This window comes from Podarcis tiliguerta, assembly GCF_965153285.1.
Source record: "Podarcis tiliguerta genome assembly, chromosome: 12".
In the NCBI taxonomy this organism is placed as follows: domain Eukaryota; kingdom Metazoa; phylum Chordata; class Lepidosauria; order Squamata; family Lacertidae; genus Podarcis; species Podarcis tiliguerta.
This window is the reverse complement of record NC_139545.1, coordinates 28,169,363-28,194,678: the sequence shown is the minus strand read 5'-3', so window position 1 is coordinate 28,194,678 and position 25,316 is coordinate 28,169,363. Positions and strand designations below refer to the sequence as shown.

The window sequence follows — 25,316 nt, the reverse complement described above, 5'->3', positions numbered from 1 at the left end:
AAATATATAGTTGCCCTAGGGGAAGAAATCCTTAAAGAGATTTTTTCAGGATGTTTTTGTACTATCCAGGTTCTAACTACTTTTCTAAATGAGTCATCCTAACTGCAGGATGAGGTTTCCCTATTTGCAGACTAATAATATGAGAAGGGGGAGAGAGACAGACATGCGCCACATTGTCTGCACATCCAGCAAGTTCTTACCTGTTTTACTTCAAGAGCATTAAGAATGCTTTTTATTATTATTAAACATGTTCTATTATTTTTCCAACATTGGTTGTTAAAGAAAGACAAAGCTAAAAAATGGAACACCATTACACTTTAAGAAATCATTTTATGAAGATAGTGAATCAAATGTTTAACATATTGGAACCACATTGTTTGGTACTTGAATGATCATTATATTTTTCTTACCTACATCAGTGCTCAGTTTAAAAGAATGGAATGTGTCCTTTATCAACAGCTTATATTGCCTACAGCAGAAAACTTTAGCTAAGCTTTCCTAAAGCATTTGGAACTTGTTAGCTGTATTTGCATAGGTAGGATTACGTTTGTAATACAGATCACCAAATACTGCTCACATAATTAAAAGCAGATGATATACTAATTTCTTTTAAACTCTTTAATGTCATATCTTAATTGTGATTTGATCAATCACATTGGGAAACAACAAGGTATTGTTTGCATTTATTTGTTGTAAACTGCTGCTCAAATGTCTAGGGAAATGTTACTGAATAACAACTTAATGTTTGCACGGCGCTTTCAGATGGTCATAGTACTTCATATTCTGTATCTTACTGTAATCCTTATAACCACTACCATGTATAATTATGCCCATATAACGAGTAGCTGAGCGGAAATTTGGCTCCCTTAAGACCACCGAGTGGCTTTATGGCAGAGACAAGATTCAACCCAGTGATTTCCTGGGTCATAGCTCAGATTCACAGGAATGGGGAGCCTGTGACTATGATTTATGTTGTAGGACTACAACTCCCACCAGCCCCAGCCAGCATGGCCAATGGTCAAGGATGACTGGCATTATAGTCCAGGGACTGCTGGAGGGCCACCGGTTTCCCATCCCTGGTATGATAACTCTCCCTAATCCTGGCTCACCCACAGGAATGGGAGAGAAATTTGATTCAGTTTGCTTTTAAAGCCAAACCTACCAAATATGCGAACTGAAACATAGCTTTCCTTCAAATTTTACACTCACAAAATTGTGCAGTGCCATTCTTCAGCCAGATACTTGTAAGACTCTAACTTGCTTAGCTTCCCATTAGGCACCATTGGACAGTTCTTATCTTCTGATAATGGATGTACTTAAACCAGGTTAATGTTTAAAAGTTTTATCCACTGTACTGCTATACAAAATAGTCTTAGATGATTATAAAACTGATCAGCTACTATATTATGCAAAATAAGAGGCCATTAAATCACAAAGTTAATATGATCATACATCTATAAAGATAATGTTAACCCCGCCTCTCCTAACTGCACCTCCCTTTTTACATTGGATTCCCACAACCTCACTTTTTACATGATTGAAGCAAGCTGGATTTAAACACATGGATATGTCATATTAGCATGGCCCTGGTGTGACATATATGGCATTCTGCTAGTGGTCTCTTATCCAAGTTCTGGCCAAGTTGTGGAGAGCCAAATCTCATCCCCTTTCATTATACCTGATCATACAGTCTGTAAGATAAGATGTATAGTTTGGCTATGTACAATCCTAATTCTGTAGGAGGAGCTCACAACCACTGATTCAATCAATAAAACAGTGGAATGCATTTGCATTAACATAGCCTACAGAAATGGGTCAACTTCAAATACTTGCATACCATTGTAAAATCCCATTCCTAAATATATTACATGGAAAGAAGCCCCATTGTGGTCAATTTATATTTAGGGTTGGCATGTAACGTTGCTGCTGTGCAAATATTTACATTGTCATAATTCTCATCAAGGGTTCAGTGAGACTGCAGCTGGGCTAGTTACTGAAGTTGTCACACCTACTGATTTATACACAGCAGCTACACTACCTAAGTACAGTCATTTCTAAGACAGTTGCCATTATGTAAAATGTCACCTAAGGAGCTATAATAAGTATAGGCATATGCTGGGAAGAATTGAGGAAAAGTGGCTTGAGACGTATACAAATTCCCTTTTATACTATGCACAAATTCCCCTATACACACAAATCTGGAATAATTCAAGCAACCTAGGGAATATGCTATATTAATCTCATCTGTTACTTTATATGCATTGAAGTCATTCACATAATTTCAAAGGGTGCTCTCCTACTATGCTGTACTCAGTGTAGACCAACTGCAATTAACTGACTTAAGTTAGCATATAATTTCTCAGCAATTAAAAATATATTTAAATGTCATTAACTTCCATAAGATGTTGAGAGGAAACTGAATATTTTACAGCTGGATAACTTTGTTGGAAATATTTGTAGAACAAAAAAAGAAGAAGAATTTGTATTCAAAATTCAATAGTCTTAATAGTCAAGTACCTTTGTGTGAAGACATTGTAGATTACTGACTGGTATAACATTTATACTACAGAAACAGAAAAATCTGAATGACTTAAGAAAATATTTTATAGAGTCATTATTTTAACAGAATGTACTACCCAATTGTACCAAAAGAAGAAGGTAAAGAAGAAAATAGAAAACATAAGATGTGTCTGGATATTTTTAGTTTCTACTAAAGTGACTAGTAGAGTATGTGCCAAGAAGTGCTCATTGTAGAGAATAAGAAAATCCATATCGCTTCAGACTGGTTTGTTTATGTAAATTAAATTCAGTTTTTTTAGTCTTGGCATTGTTAACCAGTTTAAAAACTTGTTAGTCTGAGCTTGCACAGCAGCTGTGGGTGGGCGAAACAAGTCTGCACAACAAATACAATGTTGCTTTGCTTACAGAATATCCCTAAATACATAGGTAAACATACGAGATGAAGTGTGGTTTTAGCTCATTGTAACTAGTTCCGTATTTATTTGTAAATCAGTCCTTGACATAGGAAATCCCCATATTTAAGCAGCTACAATTGTTTTAGATACCTAAGTGCACCAGAAATCACACTTTCCAGCGAATCTTCTAAATGAACCAATATATGCAAAATGAGGAGCCAGGATCCAATTTCAATGACGGCCATTCAACTAAAAACCAGAGTAACAGGCTTAAAATTTAAACCACTTGAAGAATCAGGTCCAAATGTTTTCAGAATACACTGTTACAAAAAGTCAAAGGCCGCAGTGTGGCAGAACCATAGTGTATCCACTGACTAATGGCTCCTAGGGCTGGTTTCCCTATGCAGGGAGGGGGAATTGCACAGAACAAGTCCCTACAGACACTGCAGATGAGAAAGCAGCTCAGTCAGGCTCAGTTGGTTCTCTTCCACTGTTTCTCTAAGAAGCTACACTGATTGCTATCACCATATCCTATGAGGAACAGCAGCAGCTTGTCGGGAGTTTGGAGACAGAAAGAGAGATCTCTTTCTATCCAAACCAGTCAGCTAGGACTTCTTCCTCTTCTTCCTCCTCCTCCTGGCTGCAGACCTTTGTGACTCTTAGACCAGCTCCACAGCACTGCCCCCTGGGAAGTTACTGAATTTTGAACCTAGATTCTCCTACTTGGCTTGCCTTGATTCTCCATGTGGACTGACATGCTGCTTTGACTTTAGCAAGCTGTGTGCTGTATGTACGGTAGTCTAACACTCAAAGACAGGTCCCTGTCCTGTCTCCAAGAGATGGAGCTGGCAATACAGTGCTAGATGGGATTTGATGAGTTGGGACTTGCTGCCAAAGCAGTCGGAGTCAAAGGCCTAATGTTGCAGATCTGTCTCAAATAAATGTGGAGTGCAACACTAAATGAGATGTGAGAATCTGTCATAGTGAAGTGTGAAGAAGCAACGTGATGGCAAGGTGAATGTTTACATTTCTCAGTAAGAAAGAATCTGCAAAGGCACTTTTAGAGCCTTGAAACAGAAGCCAATACAAGTTGAATCTGTGCAGCAGCAACCATGATGTGTAGTGTCACTAGCCATATGGATCTTTCACACTGCATCTCCCTGCTGGTGCAATGCCCATCCACAGAACAATGAAGTCCTCACTAATGTCTTGATTATGTACTTCCTGAAGTTCTGTTTTCCCCTTGGATAGGCTTTCATTTTGGTTGAAAGGTCAGCATCGTCTGACTTGAATCAGAGACAGTGCCCAAGGCCTATTTTCCATTTGCCTGGTTCCTTTATGCAACTTTACATGATTAAAGGAATAAGCTAAAGCTATTTATGTGGTTTTATTATTTTACCAGTCAACTTTAATTTCTAGTGTTTTCACACACAATATGTGGTTTCATCTTGGTGACTATATGAACTGGCAGACTCAAGAACAAGCACATACCCTTAATTAAAGAATCAGCTGCATACAGATCTCGCTTGTAGGTCACCTAAAGGACAGATAAACCTAATTAGTTCTTCCACAAGTTTTTAATAACACACACACACACACACACACACACAACAAGTACCTAAAGACCATTTTCCACACTGAAAGACTGTCAACACATAATATTGTCATTTTATTATTGTTGCTATTTTTAGTAGCCTTCCATCTCAAGGCTATGTACAAAGCATAATGGATGAACTAAAAAACAGTTAAAACACACACAAACACAAAATATAATTTTAAAAACACACAGAATGTATGCATAAGGCAGAGACCTATTCATTCAGCTGGGAAAGCTTGTTGGGAGAAAAAGGTCTTCAGTTATTTCCAGAAAGTGCAGATAGTGGGTACCTGTTGTGTCTTGACAGGAATGTTGTTCTACAGAACAGGGACAGCCACACTGAAAGCTCTGCTCCAAGTTACTGTATTATATTTAATTATATCTTAATTATATCTAAATTATATTTAAAAAGCACTAGAAGCCATGAGAAAAAATGTAAATCAGAAGATCTTCCAAATCTGTATTTGTATTAAACTTTAAAATCTGTTCAGTATTAATTTTATCATTCTTTTAAAAAATGGCTACATTTGGTTTACCCAAATATGTCTACCATATTCTTTCTAAGAGTGTTCACCTTTATTCTGTTTTAGTGAAATAGTAAATTTACATATCTTCATGTCAAGAAGTTCATCTAAATTACTATGATAATTACATTATTTCCCAAAATCTAGAGTTAACATCTTTTGTTTTAAAAAACAACAATCCTCTTGCTGTAGTACTCTGAATGTATTACTAGTTCTGATCTAAAAAGTACTTCGGAGCAGGAGTGTTCTTTGAACAAGACATCTCATAGAGGAGAGCTCTTATGTCAGTTTTGGTAGTGAAACGAATAGGTTGCTCTGAACCTCACATGCTTAAAACTGACGCCAGAAAATAAAGAGAAATTACCAAAACAGATTTTATTTATTGTGTATGTGTGTAGTAACAAATGTCTTATATAAACTGAATATACTGCATCGTGATACAGAATGATATATAAAACAGTTGTTACAGTATGATTTTAGCATAGACATAATAACAAAAATGTGGAAGGATAAGTCCTAGAAATTCTTTTAACACAAGATGTATACACTATTTTTTTAATTAAAAAATGTATCTCCATTCATTTATAATGATGTCACATACTTTAATGATATTGTAGTAATCCTTGTTTTTTAGAGATTAAGGGTACAATCCAAATCCCCCTACATGGTGGCAAGCGCAGGAGGTGCTGGAGGGAGAAGCCTGTGTCAGCCTAGAGCTGAAGCGGCAACTGGGCCTGAAATAGAACCAAGGCGATCATAGGATGCAGTGAGAGTGGCTTGGGATCCAACAATAGTTGGCTGGCCCAGCCCTAACCCCTCCAGGAAACCTGTTTCGGGCTGCTGTTGACACTTCGGTCCATCCACACATTCAGCAGGTGGAGTGGAGTAGCACACGGACAGAATGACATGCCAGGAAGCTGACTTTGCCAGGAGAACTAGATGGAGAACAAGGGAGGCTTGAATTCTCCTGTAACTTGTGTTTTCATGTATTATTACCTCTATTCAACATATTAAAATATATGTGTTTGATGAATTTGATATAAACACATCAAAATGTGTTGTGTATTTAATAGAATATTATATAAAAGAATATTTGAAGAGTATCGTTCTGTATGAGCTAAAAGAGAAGTCTATCAAAGTTGAGCCATTTCCATAAACTTCCTTTCTTGAATCCTGCCTAGATACTTAAAACCAGAGGAGAATGGGTTTTCCTAAGAAAAGCTGGATCAGGCTGATCAGACAGGCATCTCAAGGAACAACCTGCATCTCAATTCTACATTGCAGAAGATTTATTACATTCATCTGTGGCAGTGAAAAGCGAGTTGGGCATCTTAAAAGTTCCAACATGGATATACAGCTTGTTATAATTAAATTGCATTCATGGTTTGTAGCATTTGAGCAATATTTTTCAGAAGTGCAATCATGTACCTATCATCAACTTTCCAAAGCCTCCCATTTACTAAAGAAAAATGTTGCTCCTACCTTCCATAAGTCAGGGGGCCCTTCAATAAGTTTCGCATTTGTTTTGTTGTATTTCAGTGCCAGATGCAAACATTCTGTTCCATAATCCAGGTCATAGTCACTGCACTGTAGACAATGTTGCAACAAAAATCATTGTAGCCTACAGAATTTATATACAACATGGCATTCTAAATTACTGTTTCTCAAGCTTTACAAATATACAAAGTCGCAATTGTGTACAGATTGACTGAGAACCCTAGTCCAGGTGCAGTCAATGTTTGGCGAATAGACCTCTTTCAGTTGCATTTGCATGATGAAATGTTACTGCCAACATCAGGTTGTGCCACCATGGTAATCACTGCAGAGGTCCAAAGAAGCCATCCTGATCCATATAATTTTCTGCTTTATACTGTTATATGCCACATCAGATGATGATAGCAGTTGCTCAGCTAACAGTATCAATACTGAGATTATCATAGCTGTTTCAGATTCAGCCTACATTGCAAGCACACACCATGACCGTACTACTGTGCTGGCACAGCTGTAACTGTACTTCTTCTAAACATGTATTTTCTAGTATGATGCCTCACAGCAACAGGACAGTAACCTAACATTATGTAACTTTGCCAATTTACTCTCAATAAACTGAAAGTGTTATGTCAAGAAAGGGCTAGATTATTTCCTGAGCCAAGATCTTCTGTAATTCTGTCCTTTGTTAACTGTGCCAGTGGAGAATTGTCAGAGTTAAAGCCCTTTCAATTCTGACTATACTATGTAAGCACAGTATAGCTCCTAAAATGGTAGAATCCTTTCTGTAATGCATCTGAGACATTCTGGAATACTTCAAAGCAATGCAAATTCACCAGTTTTAATTAGTAGCTTTCCCTCTACACATTCTTAACTACAGGGGGGGAGTGAAAAACAGAAAAGCAACAGGAAAATGAGCTGTCCATAAATTCCTCAAAATGTTTGTTAAGATCAAAATAACTAGCAAAATTTAAATTAGTATGAGGTAGATTGAGATGGTGAGCTGTAGTTAAGTTTACCTGGAACAAATATAGAATTTCAATACCTCTTTTTTTTTTTAGTGATAGCAGTAAGTACTGGTTTTCAGGAGTAAGAGAGGGAAATAAGCTAAAGCTTCCTGCAAACAGGATTTCTTGCTTGATACTGTCGTTTACCAAGTTAAACTCTCCTGTAGCTGTGGGAGATGCTACAATAAGAACAAGCAGAAAAGAGGAGATTGCCTTCTCCAAAAGCAGGGTCTCTTAGTCTTCACATTTGGTTACCAATGGTGCGATTCCACAGGAAAGGAAGATGCACCACATCAAAAATCAAACATGACCAAAGAGAAACTAGATGTGTCTGATCCAGTGGCCAAGATGTGAAAATAGGTGTAGCAGTCATGCTGTGAGCTTGTATTTCAGAAACTCAGTACAGTATAACTCCAACCAGTATTTTAAAAACTATTTTAAAGCCAGGTGGAATAGGTCCCTCTTTCGGTCAGAGGGCAATTCCATCATGAGCAAATTTTCAGAAGCCACCTGCCAGTGGAGTGTGTGGGCAGAGGTAAAACTGGTCAGAGCCTAGGCTGTAACTTTTATCATTGGGCAATAAGCTGTATCCCAGCCATGCACAAGTCTGAGTTTTCTATGCACCCACATAGAGTGGTTTCAGGTTTCCCCTTCCCCAATCAAAACAAAGAGAAGACACACTTAGTAGAACAAACATTTGTCCATTTTGACTGCAGAATCAACAACAGAGACTGGTGTAGGTTGTACACACCCAACATATAAACCTTTTAATCCATTTTGTGTGGCTATTTGTGTGGAAGTTTAGTATATGTAACATAACATAATTATACAAAATGCTACCATTTGGTGGCAAAAACCCAAAAATATAATTTATTAAAATGAATATTTACTAATTCACTCCCCAAATAACACATGCAGTTGCCTCTTACAGTATGGGGGTGGGGGGTGGGGGGGTGAGGAGAAGAGTAAGTTTCTTTTTTAATTGCCAAAATTCTTACCTGATGATATGCTTGATGGATTATATCAAATAAGAAAGCCTGAGGCATTTCACTTGCTCTGTACTTGGCACGATCGAGTGAATGGTCTAAACATCCGTCAGCAGAGGAAGCAATAACAGTGGAGACAAGAGGACAGATTGCTCCTGCTGCCTTGGGAACCATGAAAAAAAAGGGGGGGAGATTTTAAACACAGATTTACATGTTTACCTTAGTTAATCTCTGCTTAAAGAACAAGTCCAAGCAAATTTAATATTTTGACTTCCACATACACTGTTGGCCTAATCCAGACAGACATTGAACTCTTCCTGATATATATTGCACATCCTATTCTGCATGATGTCGATGAAAGTTGAGCCTCATACTATGGGAACAGATAGCTGCATGCATTATTTTTATCATGTTGTAGCAAACAGTGAAAATTAACACTAAATCCTTTCCCAAAAATGTTTAGCACCAATCTTTCATATTTGTGAAAAACTATCTAAAGCACACACATACCTATCATATTTTCAGAATCTTCTATTTATGGGAGGCAAAAAACTTACTTCATTATGGAGGCTGAAGAACCAACTAACAAATTATTTTGATTGTTCTGAAATATGGAATGAGTGTAACCATACTGTGATGGATAAATGGCAAAGTGTGTGACCACTTCACCAAACCCAGATCTATACAGTGGTACCTCAGGTTAAGTACTTAATTCGTTCCAGAGGTCCGTTCTTAACCTGAAACTGTTCTTAACATGAAGCACCACTTTAGCTAATGAGGCCTCCCGCTGCCGCCGCGCCGCCAGAGCGCGATTTCTGTTCTCATCCTGAAGCAAAGTTCTTAACCTGAGGTAATATTTCTGGGTTAGTGGGTCTGTAACCTGAAGCGTATGTAACCTGAGGTACCACTATATTTGAAACCATGACCATAGACACGTGAAGAAACAATCAGATGACCCAAGCCATCAAATTAAATATGACTCAGACTCTAGCGGCATCTTTTTTATTTTTTAAAAAAGTAATTGATTAATTTTCCAAATTATTACAAATCAAACCAAATTGCTTTAATTTAATTCAATTTCATAAACATGGTTAGTGAAATTCTGCTGTGTTGTCTTCATAGGCTTATAAATATCTTAGTTTCAGACGTTTATGGTAAGTAGTGAATGAATTTGTAGGACAAGCAATCAGGTAAGAGTTATGACACAATAGGCTAAATTTAGCAAACAATTCTACAACACTACACTGGAATATGTACTGTGTAATTAAGTATTTTGAACTTCAGGCAGAGACTACTCCTAACCAACAGTCTTTACATATGACTGTTGCTCAATAAACATTGATAATTCAACTCTGACAGAATTAGTGTCATTTTGTCCATCCTCTCTCACACACACACCATTTGGTGAATTGTCAGAGTTTCCTGGCTATTCACCCAATTGGTCTTATTTTCAGTTCTCAACTTCCTTCTGATTGGCTTCACATGCCAGCAATAATCATGGAGATAGTCAGGACTTATGCTTAGGAAAATAAGCATGTCTTAGTTGGGATCCTGTCCTCTACTGCAGCAGAGAAGAAATTGAGACGCAGCAGTTGTCTAGGGCTGACCGTTGACAACAATGGTAGCATTATAATACACTTCCTCACTTACAGGCATAACATTACAACACTGAAGGAGACAGGAGCGTGACCTGAGAAAGCATACAATACTGATTAAGCTCTGCTCTTCCCTCTCTATTCCCTATTCCACCCACTGTTTGTCCCTTGTACTGGTGCCAAAGGGAAAGGACAGCAGTGATGTGATATATTGAGACTGAAATCTACCCCAGTGTATCTTCAGGCTGAGCAAATGCACAGGAACTTAGAAAAGAACCTCTCCCTGCCCAGGAGGCAGAAATAAACTCAGGGATAGTATTGCTCTGTAAATGAATATGATTAATGTCTTCACATCCTAATTAATCAAACTCTTTCCACATATTACTGCACAGAAAATATTATTTTACACCATTGAAACAACTTCCATTAGTGGGCATTCAAAACCACATGTATTTTCTAAACTAAAGTAGAAGAATTACCTGTATATTTATGTTTTTAACAGGTAGAAACATGTACTTCTATTCAGACATCTGCGCTCCCACCAATTATATCTCTAGTAATCAACATGCTTCAGCCACATACTGTAATTACCACTTCTGTTAGCAGAACTGTCTTAAAAGAATACTTACCCTAAATTTACAGAATACCACCTTCAAAGATAAAGCAACCACCAGCAATTATGAGATTAAAATATTTCAACTATTTCCAAAAAATATTCTGTTGTATATTTGAACATTAAACTGATACCGTATTAAGCTACTCTTTAGCATTAAACTGATACTGTATTAAGCTACTCTTTTAGCATTTAAACTGATTTTAGAAAAACTATTCTAACTTAGTAGCCAACAAAATCCAAGATTACTTCACAGCAACTTAATCACCAAAACTTATGACAACATTCGTGTGCCTGTTATTGAAGTTTTCATTATGCTCTTTTGTAAGACCTCAAACCCATCCCATCTTCAAGTAAATGTCAGGGATGCCAACAAAATTTGTCCACACCTGGCTTGGAAAGAAGCTTCTAAGGTTCTTAAAAACTCACCTCCCCACAATTCTTCTCCAGCTCATTTCAGTAGTCAGGTGCACAGCTTCTCCCCATCCCCAGTTTTACTAACTGTAAAGTCACACAAGAACTCAGGGCTTGATAAACATCCAGGAGTTCCCCTGGCAAGCGGGGGAAAGATTGGGAACCTCTCTTTCCCATGTCAAGCAGAGGTTGTCAAAGGACCTACAAATCCTCCTTTATTGGCCTTTACAAACTAATGTTCAAGAAGGACCAAAAGACAAAATGACAGTGTGGGGACAAAAACTGAGCTGTCTTTCCGGTAACAATACTTTGGGCTTGTTTGGAGTCCAATGTGGCTGGTATCAAGACTTTGACCCAGGATTTGTCTATCTTGTACAGTGGTACCTCAGGTTACAGACTCCGCTAACCCAGAAACATTACCTCGGGTTTGCTTCAGGATGAGAACTTTGCTTCAGGATGAGAACATAAATCATGCTCTGGTGGCACAGTGACAGCAGGAGGCCCCATTAGCTGAAGTGGTGCTTCAGGTTAAGAACAGTTTCAGGTTAAGAATGGACCTCCGGAACGAATTAAGTACTTTACCCGAGGTACCACTGTACAGTAAAAAGGTAAATTTGTGGGCGATAAATAGTCCATGGTATTCAATTGAGACTACAAAACAGGCCTAGACAGAATGGTTACACACTAGAGTGGTTTTGGAATGTTAAAAAAGACAGTACATCCCAGAGTCTTAAATTCCTTAATTTGTAATGCTGAGAATGAACTGTTGAACCTGTGTAAACTACTCTGTGAAAACGGAGAATGATGTCATGAGTCACTGAAGAGAACATTTAACATAATTTTGAATTAAAGAGTAGAGGGCAAATTAGATCCTTAAGGCTGTTTACCCAGCTGGAAGGGGCCAGTTTTAGAACTTGTTGGAATAAGGTCAGCAGGAAGGAAGTTTTAATCTGTTTATTCCAAAATGCAAAATGAATAATCAGAAGCTTAAAGCAAACTTTGAATCAATGACCTGACACCTGACACCATGGTACATATTAAGCAGACTTCAAAAACAAAGGTTTAATGTACACAATATATATTTATAATGCGTAATTGCAAAAGTGGATGTCTACTAAGTAGTAATTTCTATTGAATTCAGTGGGGCTTACTCTCAGGTGGGTGGGGTTAGCATTGCAGTCTTTGTTTCAAAATTTCTTCCTTTACAGTTTCTACTATGTTTCTGAAAATCCTAATCCTAATTTCCAGTTAAAACTGCTTTTCTCTTGGCCCTAAATTTACAGTTATGCATAAAAAGTTCCACACTCATGTGCCTGCTTCATCTGAGCACAGGCCAAAGTGCATTACGGCACTTAGCATACAGTGATGGCAATGGAGAAAGCTTGCTTCTCCATCATAACTGTGTCCATAGTAGCTGTTCAGCAGAGCTCTTCCAAGTGGTGAATGGGCTTGTGCCATATGACCAAGAGAGCATTGCTATGACACCCTTTAGCAGCCTTGTGTATACTTGCAAGGCACTTTAGGCTAGAGGCAAAATCACTCAAATTTGGACAGTCAGATACCAGTTACAGCAAGTCCAATGGAAGTGTCCAGAACCCTGTCTGTTCTATCTCTACTGGATCATTTTGATTATCGTGGTCTGAGGATGTGGACCAGCGCTTAGAGGAGTGCAGCCAATCACCTAATCTCTTGCCCCTTGCCCACACTGGCTTCTTAGAGCTAGCGGAAGGGGATTTGCTGGGTAGTGAATGATTAATGCTTCATTGTAGGAAGGGAAGCAAAAGGAATCACTATCCAACAGGAACTCTAGGGCTTGAGCTAGACACTTCATGACTGAATGCTGGAGTTCAGCCCAGAACTGAAGGGATGTCAACCTCTGTAGTTTGCACCTCTGGATTAGCAAGGTACATATACTAGAAGCCTGACCATCTGCCATTGTGTGGTCAACAAAGCTGTTCTGCCTGCTTCAATTTTCTGGCTTTAGTTCAAGCCCTCTCTCACACTCTGTTACTTTCCAAATGTGGATTTAGGTGTGAGACGCAAAAAAAAATAATTGCCCCTTTCTTTAAAATTCTTACATTGTTTTTTTTAAAAAGTTAAACAATCCTTTTTATTTTTTTAACTACAAAGGGCTATTCACTTGTTATTTCTATCAAAGACACCTCTAATTTCTTGAAATGTCCTGATTCTGTCAAGATACTCTAGAAAAATTACAATCAAATCCTAAATTTAAAAAGAATTCATTTTAAGCAGTAATTATTGTTGGCTTTTTGCAGTATGGTAGCGCTGCAGAGAGCTTGCTGGGGAGACCATGCATTAAAAAGGGACTCAAAAATAACTTAAACAAGGTTTTAATTACAAAAACAAAAACTCCTTATACACTAAATACATCAACAACAAACCAGACCCAACCACCAACCCATCCCCCAGGGTAATGGGAGAGCTAGGTGCTGCTCCTTATATACTACACCCAATTGCTGACACAGCTTAATCAATACAACTCAGCAGCACCTGCTATGTTTCACAGCTGTAAAGCTGCGTCTCCTTATCTTGCTCTTGCTCTGGCCCTTGTTCTGGCCCCTTAAAGACATACACATCGGGTGGAACAATGATGAACCTTTACATTTAAAGTAACCATTTAACCATTCTTTAGAAACAGTGGTTTTCTTAAGCTACATAACTTTATTTCTAAAGATCTGTTCATAATAGATAAGAATTCCTATTCCTATCAAAAACAGATACACAAGCAAACTGGATTCTAGTCAGTAGCTGCATTATTTCCTGAGGATTCAAGGTTCCCAACTTTCTACTGTATTCAGTCTAAATTAACCAATGTTTCCTTTTGGCTTTTACAGCCTAATTTTACCCAACAAAATCCTTTCATGCACAAAGAAGCTTTGTTGAATTTTTTTCTACAGTAACAAGTTTCGGAAACACAAGTCTCCTTAAATACTACCTGCTCCACTGATTCATAAATCTGTTAAAAAGGTGAAAGTACGGAATAAAAATAGGTTTCAGTTCATAAAGTCCATTAGGAAGGGTTTCATTATCTTTTAAAAAGAAACATCTAGGAATTTAAAAGTTATAAAGATTTAGAACTCTACAATGAGTATCATTACTGTGCTCTCTCTGCACAATAGGTTATTGGGGAGGCGAGAGTCCAAGTACAAGAAATATTTCTTAGAACATTGGACTTGTCATAATTTAAAAACAGTACCACTTAAAACTGTTTTTCTGCAGCCTGATTTGAGGTAGTCATAATTTTATAGCTGAATGGTGTATAGTGTCCCACAAGTTATGAATCACTGGGAGAGTCCTTTAGACTGCCTTGGGGGAAATAATATTTCACTAATGAGCACTATAATGAAATATCTAAAATTTGAAGGAAGCCAGCAATAGGATCCAGAGGCTGTACCAGACCTCCTCCGTCTCAACCCACAGCTTTGTTGGCTTCTTGCCCAACAACAAAGGAAGTCAAGAGAACCAAAACATTACTAGAAGGTTCAAAGCATACCTGAAAATTTAAACACCGAATAACATATACTGCACGAGAAGGATTGCATGAGATCAGTAAGCTTTGGGGAGCAATAGAGCACTCAAGGATTTTGCAGGGGCCCACTCTGCTATGTCAAACAAAACCAAAGCAGAGCAATTTTGCTGTCTCTCTTGCAACTGGTGAAGAAAGAAGGAAAGCTTTCCCTTAGTTTTCAATGCTGCACAAGAACATTTGCTGCATTTTCTATCCGATAACAAGTTGCTGCAGGTATGTGCAAGCACAGTAGCTCATTTTGTGATAGCACTAAGGCAAATTAGAAATCAGAAGAAAGGCACATGCCTTAAGGATGTTGATCATTTAAGTTACAAAGTTGCACTTCTCAATGAAATGACATGCACTAATTGCACTAGGAATGTTTTCAACTAGTCCCTGGAGCCTCCATGTATGGCTTGGAGAGGGAGGCGGTGCAAGCCATGAAGCAGCTTAAGAAAAAAGAAGCACAGCTGAAAACCTTGCTTCTAAGGAACCTTCAGTCATACAAATAGTATCTAAAAGAACAATGAAATTCACCCACAAGCAATTTTTTTAAAACCCTTCACTGATACCGTATATTAAGTGGTGTTCTTGAAGTCAACCCAGGAGCAAATAGTCCTCGGAGCACTAACTTTCTGAAAAACAGTAATGGGCATAACAAAACAGTAACGGGCATAACAACTAGAAAATGCTGGCTCTTATAGAGTTCATCTAATTATTATTCTACATGTTCAGCAAAATGAAGTAGTAGAGTGAACTCTACCATGTCAAGGTTGTTGTGTTTTTAATCTCTCCAAATAGAAAAGAAAGGGAGAACAACCTCATAGATTCTTTTTTACTTTAAGCGACTTGCTTATTTGTGCATTTCACAGAGGTGATTTTTTTATTTTTATGAAATGCCCCCATCTGTAGCCTGAAACAGTGTACCACCCTAGGACAACCATGATCTAAAGCTAGGGGCCCCCCAACATGGCAGCCATTGGGTTATTTGATTGCCTGTTTGGGGGATGTTGATTGCTTTTTTTGTCTGTTTTGTTTCTGGGGAGTTGTAGAGGGTTCTGAGCATCACCGGCTGTGATTCTAGGAAACTGGTATTTTGTGAGGCCCATGACAGTTTCTTATGGTGGTAACCATCAAAGTAGTTCTGCTAGCACAAGGATTCTGCTTGCGTAACAGAACTTTCCCTCCTCGCCTTTCCCCATGTGCAAATCTGGGGGGAAACCCCAGAACAGATTTAGATGGGTGCAGGGAGAGGAGCAAGAGGTGAAGTTCTGTTTCACAGCCAAAGTCCATGCCCTAGCAGAACTACTTTGTTGGACACCACCCTAAGATTTCTAAACATGCCCTTGGGCTCAAAAAGGTTGAGTATATATCTGATCTAAAGCTTGTTCCAGGGAATAGTGCATTTTATAAACAACTGATAGAAGGGATGACAGAATGGCCATCTTTCATTAGAAGGCTGTATAGTGGTAACTGTCCCACAGACTCAGTGGACAACTGCTCAATCCCCCCCCCCCCCATTTGTCTGCTGCAACCAACATATAGCATTCCTAATTAGGGGATGAAAAATGTCTTCACAAGCTTAATAAGCATTCTCAGAAACTTCACCCTAAACATATGCACAAGGGTATCTTTATTTGAGGTTGATAAAGCCTCTCCTTTTCTTTAATGCAGAACTTATGCAATTGTTCTGGTGTTCTATTGTAATTGCAGGTGCAGCTGGTTTTGAAACAGTCTCCAAACTACCGGTATGTCTCATCTTACATGCCAGTCACCTATACAGCCACAAAATCAGATATCCAACAACAAAATTTCATTCTGAAGTATAACAAAATCTATACACATAAATTTCTTATTGTGCTGCTCTAGGAGCAGCTGTATAGTTAAAACAGCTGTTTCAGAATTCCATTCATAATAAAATCAAGATGATTCATCCTATCACTATGCAACTTGGCATTGCGAATCTACCTGGCAAAGGGTTTAAGCTAGCCACATTACCAGAAAGAAAGAAAGAAAGAAAGAAAGAAAGAAAGAAAGAAAGAAAGAGGGGAAAGCGAAAAAAGGAAAATGACTGAATTAAAATTTTTTATCATTGAAGTGCAGGGGGATTCTGTGTTTTCTACAATTTTTGGGTACCTTCCATTTTTCCTTTTTAGTTTAAATTATGTAAAAGAAAAGAGATACTACAGGGGTTTCCCTTTCCAAGAGTTGGGTGGGGATCCAATGTGTGTTCCTAAAGTTGTGAGATTTCAAAGTTTCCAATTTAAACTAAGTGTAAGTTAATTCAGTACATGCTCATTGCCAGACTGATGTTGCCTAGGTAAAGTTGGCCACCTCATGAGAAGAGAAGACTCCCTGGAAAAGACCCTGATGTTGGGAAAGATTGAGGGCATAAGGAGAAGGGGATGACAGAGGATTAGATGGTTGGACAGTGTTCTCGAAGCTACCAGCATGAGTTTGACCAAACTGCGGGAGGCAGTGGAAGACAGGAGTGCCTGGCGTGCTCTCGTCTATGAGGTCACGAAGAGTCGGACACGACTAAACGACTAAACAACAACAAAGGTAAAGTTGGGTCCCTCCTCTGCCCTCTGAAAAAAGGCAATCATCAGGCTAAAAGGCTGAACAAAAGCCAGGATGTAGGTAACATTAGTGCTGTGTCTGTTTTTATATGTGAAACACTGCCGGATGCATGTGAGCACCTTAGAGTGCTGTTGTGTGTTTGCCTGTGTGTGCAAGGATGTGCTATGGCTTCACTTGATTTGCAGTTTCTGGCTCAGCTTAGCTTCCTTGAGTGACCTGTTTTACACCTCTTTGTCACATTCTCTCAATTTGCAATCTTTGATAACTGCAGCAGACTACAGTCTAGGGCTTCAATAGACACACTGTCTCACCTTCCACTCCCATAACATGAGGATAACAAGAGATTACAGTGTATACCAAGTACATTTCTTAAACTACTAGATATACCAGGAAGATAATAAAAACTAGGAGAAATACTCTTAGAGGACTGGTGTAGAGATTACGACTATAAATAAGTAAATATTTTCAACATGTCAAATCACAGTATAAATGTTAATGAATACAGAGCCACAATTAAGTTAGATTTTGATGGATGATTCCCTCCAAGGTGATCTATGTCATTCAGTGAATTTCCTTTAAGCAATACAATGAAATTATAAGATCAAGAAAACTTGGGGCTAAGATGCTTACACACTCATTCATCGAAAGCATGGAAGTTATGGGCATGGCAATTCCATTCCATGTAAGGCCAATATATACTATATACTGTCCTAATCTGCAATGGAGCTTCCATTTATCCATGTGATCCTTCAGTCGAAATTCTGTAATTCTGCAGTTTGGCAACTCTGAAGGTGATTTTTCTAGCCCTAGAATACACATACACCTGGTCTAAGTAAAAGTACACAGGCACTGAACACAAACACAGCAACATCCTGAATTCTCACTCAACAGAAGCTAGATTCTACACCTGGGTATTCTGGCAGTCAACTCTTTTCAAACTAATCACATTGTTATATCCCTCATCAATATTTATTTTCAAAATGTACAATTTCACATTTAACATTAAAGGTTTATTTGAAAGCATGAAGAAGCATCATTCTCATCTTTCAATTGGCTGCCTGTTTCATGTGAAATACAAATCCAAAAAACCATCAGGAAAATTCTAACTTTTGAAAACGTGAAAGTTTTTGAGTCACTTTTTACTTATAAACAGCAAGAATTGTAAGGAAAGAATCAGACTTAATTCAATACTTGTAATTATAGAGACTCTGTCTCTCAATTCTATCTTTCAAGCTGGACTGACAAGTTCAATTTAAAGAAAACATGCTGCAAGCATTTTTCTTTGTGGTGCAGTTTAAATTGTTGGCAATAAAAAACTTGCTAGGGGCTTTGGAATGCTGCCTTCTTCTGTTTCCACTACTTTCCACAACTTGTATTGGCAACAAAAATAGTGGTTTTTAGAAATGTAAAATTTTAATTATAAATTGCTTCAAAACATAAATGGAATCTAATTGGTTACAAAATTATATTCTAACATTATCAGGAGATTGTTTCATATAATTAATTTATTAAGGCCTAATTTGGAAGTTCTGGAAAGTTGCACATTTTGAATCCTTCAGGCAAATAACAAACTGATTAGTAAATGTAATAAAGTAATTTATTCCACTGACAAGTGGAATTAAGGAGTGCAATATCCTACTTGATCAATTGCCATTTTAAGAACATTAAAACTTCATACAATTATGCTATCTTTATGGTATGCAGAACCTGAACTCTAAATTAGCATCATCTTCCTTGCATGAGTGATTTAGTATGAAGTTTCAGACAGGTTGGTGTTTTTTTTAATGAAAAAGAAAGGAAAGAAAACCAGGAAGTCTCTACACACACAATGTAAGAGGAAATCATTATTTTTCATAGAAATTTAAATGAGTGTTAAATGTTCTTTAACTCATTTTAGGATATCTTGGAATGCTTAATTTCCAGAGTCTTTCTCTGCATGGATCAGCATAACCAGATCACTGTAGTCCAAGGTTGGGTTACTGTAATGTGCTCTATGCCCTTTAGCCTAGTCTGGAAGCTCCAGCTGGTACAGAAGGCAGGAGCTAGGCTGCTGGTGAGGTCAGATGGTAAAAGTATGTGACATGTCTCCTAGAAAATCTATACTTCCTGTCTCTATCCTACCTATCCTATCCTACCAGGCCAGGTTCAAGATACTGAAAACCCATAAAAACTTAGGTCCAGGATACCTTATGAAGTGCCTGAGCCCTTATATCGCAGTCTGATCACTGAGATCATCCAAACTCAGAGCACTGTTAGTTGTCTCTGTGTTACCACCTACTATCTCAGCATTAGAGATCTGTGATTTTACAGTACTTACCCCATGCTCTTTGGCAGCCATAACTACTTTAAAAAGTATGTCCTCCTCAACAAATGGTCTCACGGCATCATGGATTATTACTACTTCTGGTTTCTGAAGTGGTGAACTGAGAAGGTGGCTCTCTGCAAACTTTTTCAATCCATTGAAGATCGATCTATGACGAGTCAGTCCACCTTCGGCTACTGTTGTTCGTTTGTGACCATATTTTTTTATAATAGACTTCATTACTTCAACGTTCTCTGGAGACACCACCACAACAATATCAGATATCCAGCTGATTCTATAAAGCATTGAATAAAATTATTTAATGCACATATCTAAATATTCGAGTATCTTTTTTTCTAAATATGTAAAAAAAATGGTAAAAGTATCTTTCAGGGTTCCTTTAATTTTACTTGTTTGCCATTTAGGAACACTAGCAAAAAAAGCAAGACACAATTCACATGTTCAGAACAACGGTGAACTATGTTTTACCCAACAGAAACTTCTATATTAGATCTTCGAATCATAAATCTTCTCATTTACTCAACTAAATAACCAACTTTGTGACCAGCATTTACCCACAACTGCAATCTATTTGTTAAGACACAAAATATTCTTAGACATATACTATTTACTAGAGGCATAAGAAGATTCTCTCCTATTATGACAGATGGCCTTAGGGATAGCAGATGGCCTTAGGGAAACCTGTACTGAATTTGCAAACTATGGCCCCATCTGCACTATACATTTAAAGCAGTATCATACCACTTTAAATATTTAAATCCTTGAATGATTCAATCAATGGTATCTCCGGAAATTTTTACACATCACTGCGGCAGATAGGTGAACTATTGTCAGTGTACTGGAAAAAACAAAGATCACCAGTGTCAAAGCAATGATTCTTCAACATCAACTTAGTTGGACTGGTCATGTTGTTCGGATGCCTGATTACTGTCTTCCTAAGCAACTACTCTATTCCCAACTTAAGAATGGAAAGCTTAATGCTGGTGGTCAACAAAAGAGGTTTAAAGACTCTCTCAAGGCAAATCTAAAAATATATATAGTACAGTGGTACCTCGGGTTACATACGCTTCAGGTTACAGACGCTTCAGGTTACAGACTCTGCTAACCCAGAAATAGTACCTGAGGTTAAGAACTTTGCTTCAGGATGAGAACAGAAATCGTGCTCCAGCGGCGCAGCAGCAGCAGGAGGCCCCATTAGCTAAAGTGGTGCTTCAGGTTAAGAATGGACCTCCGGAATGAATTAAGTACTTAACCCGAGATACCACTGTACTGTATAAACACCAACAATTGGGAAACAGTGGCCTGTGAGTGTTCCAATTGCAGAACAGCCTTTACCAAAGCTGTTGTGGACCTTGAAGATGCACGAACTTAGGGTGATAAGGAGAAATGAGCGAAGAGGAAGGCACATTTGGCAAACCCTCACTGTGATCAACTCCCACCCAGAAAACTATGCCTGCATTGTGGAAGGACATGTGGATCCAGAATTGGCCTCCACAGTCACTTACAGACTCAGTGTTAAGACTGTTTACATGGAAGACAATCTTACACGGCTACGAGTGATCACCAAAGAAGAATGAGATATCACTTTATATAGCCATAGCTTTCCCCCCAACAATTCTGGGAACTTAATGTTTGCTATGGGTACTAAGAGGTGTTAGGAGACCCCTATTTCCCTCACACAGCAACAGCTCCCAGGGTGATTTAACAATTAATCCTTCTTCCCAGTGAGTTTGCCTTAGTGGAAAGTGTTTTCATTCACAGAACCTAGTTTCTGCAGAAATCTCCTGCCAGTGCCATAACCCATGATGATCCAGAGGGTATCCAACCCTCAGAATCATATTTTTAGGAAGCCTTAGGTGGGTAAAGAGGATTGGTGAAAACTGGGACCATGCATGAGCTGAAGTACTTTTCACCAAAGTAAAACCACCGCTGGATAGAGCTGAACTTCTAAGTAGATGTTATTTCTACCAAAATGCAAGCTCAAAAATTACACTAAAAGAGAATATTTATAAAAAAAATAGTTACTTAGTTTTCCTTTAAAATGTATCAAAACCTTTACATGTTTTCAGATTGCATTCTATTTTGAAACAGAAGCTAAATGGAATGTTTTCTATTAAGGGGTGATAATTAAGCTTTGGAAAGCAGGTCAAAAGGCAGAATATAGCACAAACAATATTTTTATTTTTTAACCCAATACAGTACTACTCAGTGCTCGCTTCACTTATGAAATAGATGGAAGAATACAGTGTGTGGTGCTCGTGAAAGAATTCATGAACTAGTTTTATCAAGACAATGAAGCAGATAACTTCATTCAAAGGAGCAAAAAGTAATAGATGGAATCAATTTCTGTCTTTTAGCAGACTTCATCAAGACGTAGATCCAAATATATCACAAAGCTAATCATGGGTCATAACTCCTTGAAAAGAAAAAAAGATTCTGGAACATAATGGAACTTGCAACTTTGTGCTAAAATGTTTTCCAGATGTCCCTTATTTTAGAAGACGCCAGCTCTCAAAAAGGGTACATCACTTGGTACCCTTTCAGGGGTGGTGGGATATTTGATGTTTCCAGCTAAAGACACCTTTTTAAATTTGACCAAGGACTAGATGATGCCTGTTTGGGGCAATATGCCATCAAAGAGCTATTGAAAAGGGAAGAAAGTCTGCAATTAGAAGATACTGGAAAGCAAGGAAGCCACAAATGATTGGAGTGGGGGGTCTTTTCATATGTTTTCTGAGAAGGGTACTAGCTGCTGATGAGTCCCAGAGATTCAGGCAGGAGCCAATTAAATTGTTAGCATGACACTGTATAAAGTGCTGCCAAAGCTCAAAGCAAGACACAGTAATCCTCTGGCATCTGTAAAGAATGAAAGCAACCCACCCAGAATGGGGTCAGAGAAGGCTTCTTGGAAAGAGCCAATACAGATGGAAAGAGAGAAGGGACATGCAGGGTGGCACAAGTGGGGGGCTAAGACAGCTAAGAATGAATGAGCATAAGTTGGGGTGCCAAAATAATGCTCATTCATCATGCCAAGGTATGCATAAATACCAACATATGCAGAAATTAGTGATAATGGAATATTAGTCAGTGTTAACCACACACACTAGTTTTTCCACCACTACCACCACAGGGTTTTGTTGGAGAGAATGGTGATAAATCTATTCCTCTGGCACCATTGGCATGTAATAGGGAACACTTGCAGGGGTTCATCACAGTCAGTTTAAACCAATATGTTGATTTTGTGTGGGTGACAGCATCGCTCCGTTCCCTTCTAAAAACTGTATTTTTAACTCAGCTTCTGTGCTGTATATTTTGTATCTTTAAATAAATTCACATGCAAGTATTCTCTACTGCCCAAGTGTGAAGGCTTTCTGGAACAGAAAAACACTCCGCTCCTGAACTCAGATACCTCTTTATTGATTCACATAAACAGCCATTGTATTAGAAACAATCTCCAGGGCTAAACCCTGGGAATTTCTAATTCTGTATTCCCATTGCCCACCTTAACACACTGTTTGAAAAACTGCTGAGTACAACCATTCTTCAAATATCCAAGTCATTTTCCTTTCTGCACATTTGCACATGGCAAAAAGGTCACTGACCGAATCATTCTTCACAGGCAAACACAGGGTAGTGGTGTGCAAAATTACAATTTATGCACCTGCCAAACTATTAAGACAACACATTCAGTCTATGAGGAACAACAAAAGCAAAGAAGGGCAAACCACAAAGGGTGGTCGGCAACACAAATGGGCCACAACAGGGGCAGAAAGAATGTTATTAAAAATGAACATGAGAAGGCAAGATTGAATTCAACAGATGGGGTAGTAAGCATGCACTGCGTTGTTTCAAAACACAATAAACTTAACCTAAGTCAATGTTATTTCAGGCTCAGTCCTGGAATCTATTTTCAGCATGCAGGGCCTCAGTCACATATAAACCAGTTCATTTCCAACATTCAAACGGATTCTCATGCAGAATGTTAAACCTTTTCAGACTCAGAAGCTCCATTAGCCCATACATGCAGTACAGCACTGATCCTTAATTTACCTCCATATGCAAGTAATGCTGTAATGCCACTGGGCTGATCCACCTTAGGTCAGGATACAATCCTGCTTTGAGTCCTGACCAGCCAGTGAAAGACTATTGCCCTAGTGGGGCTAAAAACCCTGGACTGGATTATGCAGATAAAGAGAAAAGCTATACAAAACAGGGGCTTGGTTCTCAATGGAATACTCTAGAGTCTAGAGTACAGGCGTCCCCTCACTTATGCAGGGGTTATGATCCTGGGCCCCACAAGCGTAAGTAAAATTGCATAAAGTGCAGAGCACCTTCTAAAAAGTCTCTAAAGTCTATTTTTTTCTGTTCTCCAGTTCCCTCTCTAACCCAGACCAAAATATCTAGAGTTGAAGCTCTGGGACCAGCTGGAGGTTGGAGGACACACAGGAAAGTGGCAGCAGTGGCTGCTGCTGTGCTACCCCACATGTCAGCTATTAGGTAAACAAAACCCCACTGTGCCACAGGTCTCTTTGGGGCTTCCTCAGCCCTCTTCAGGTTCTGGGGAGGGTCTCCTTGTAAGCCGCGAGGACTCTCCAGCACTCTCCCACCACTTCCTGGTACAGTATGATTCTATTTATTTATTTCCCAGCACCATGCAAGCAGAACACAGGTAAGTGGGGGGGATGCCTGTAAGTAATCAGGGCCAGGGAACAGATTTAATGCCAATCACAATAATGTATCCAAGTGATACCCTCCTATTTTATCTATACACCCATGGCAGTCCAAATTTTATGGTATCCATAACTGAAAGCATTCCAAACTAAAGTACTGCCCCATGACTGTATGTATGGCTCCCTGTTTGCACCAACTGGGAATAGGCTTTGACATCAGCATTTCTGAAAGGTTGGGAAAATGACAGTTGGAGGAGCTGGAGCAATAAAGGCCTGCCATGAATAGCTAGGAAATACAGGGTGGGGATGGTAGCTATTCCAAAATATTAACTGTGGAGTTAAAAGAGTACAACAGCATGGAGTCTGTTCTTTGTGGGCTCTGACAGTGTCTCTCCAACTTTTCAGGCAGGCCTCTTTTTCTAGCCATACCAGGACTTGACAGGGAGAAGGAGTTGGGACCCAGTGCATGCAAAATATGTAATCTACCAAAGAGTTATGGCCCCATTCATCACATGATTTACGTGCTTACAATTACTGATGTAGGGGTTTCAGTGCCGTATTTTCCCCACATAATTTTTTCCATTTCACAATTTCATCAGTAACAGTAAATAGATGTCAACTACAAGTAAATATTAGGCAACGCCACTAGCTTCATTTACTAAACACAGTTATGCTTAATTAGATTACTCCCTAGGACATCATAAAAATTTCCAGTGTAAATTACCCTAATTCCAATTCAATTTTTTTAATTAAAAAAAAATACATCACTTGCAATGATTTTTCTTTTCTTCCCATCAAACCTACAACTTTAGGATTTGGAATTACCTGGAATATGAAATGACCTGGGATATAGACAGCTACATACTCAAGATCATTTACAGACCAAACCTGTGAATACTTTGAAAAAGCCTACTCATTTCAAGCAGCTTAGGTGTGCCCAGCTGCATAGGATCAAATTCCAAAGCTGCAGTTCAAAACACAGTAAGAGCTTCCCTGAACTTAGTGGGACCTCCAAGTCAACATGTACCATGTACGCCACCTTGAGCTCCTTAGAAAAAAGGTGGGGTGTAAGTGT

General features: G+C 38.6%; 1 protein-coding gene across 2 annotated transcripts in view; it reads right to left on the bottom strand.

The window, feature by feature from the left end:
• CRPPA (CDP-L-ribitol pyrophosphorylase A) overlaps nt 1–25,316 on the bottom strand; it is a 58,142-nt gene that overhangs the window by 28,697 nt on the left and 4,129 nt on the right. For both annotated transcript variants that reach the window (XR_014503530.1, XM_083405466.1), the window contains exons 2-5: nt 19,566–19,845; nt 8,530–8,679; nt 6,519–6,623; nt 4,407–4,452 (exon numbers count right to left, since the gene is read on the bottom strand). Coding sequence is in view for 1 of the 2 variants with exons in the window: in XM_083405466.1 (XP_083261592.1) it covers nt 4,407–4,452; nt 6,519–6,623; nt 8,530–8,679; nt 19,566–19,845 (581 nt within the window). In the remaining variant the exon portion in view is untranslated. The remainder of the gene's footprint in view (nt 1–4,406; nt 4,453–6,518; nt 6,624–8,529; nt 8,680–19,565; nt 19,846–25,316) is intronic.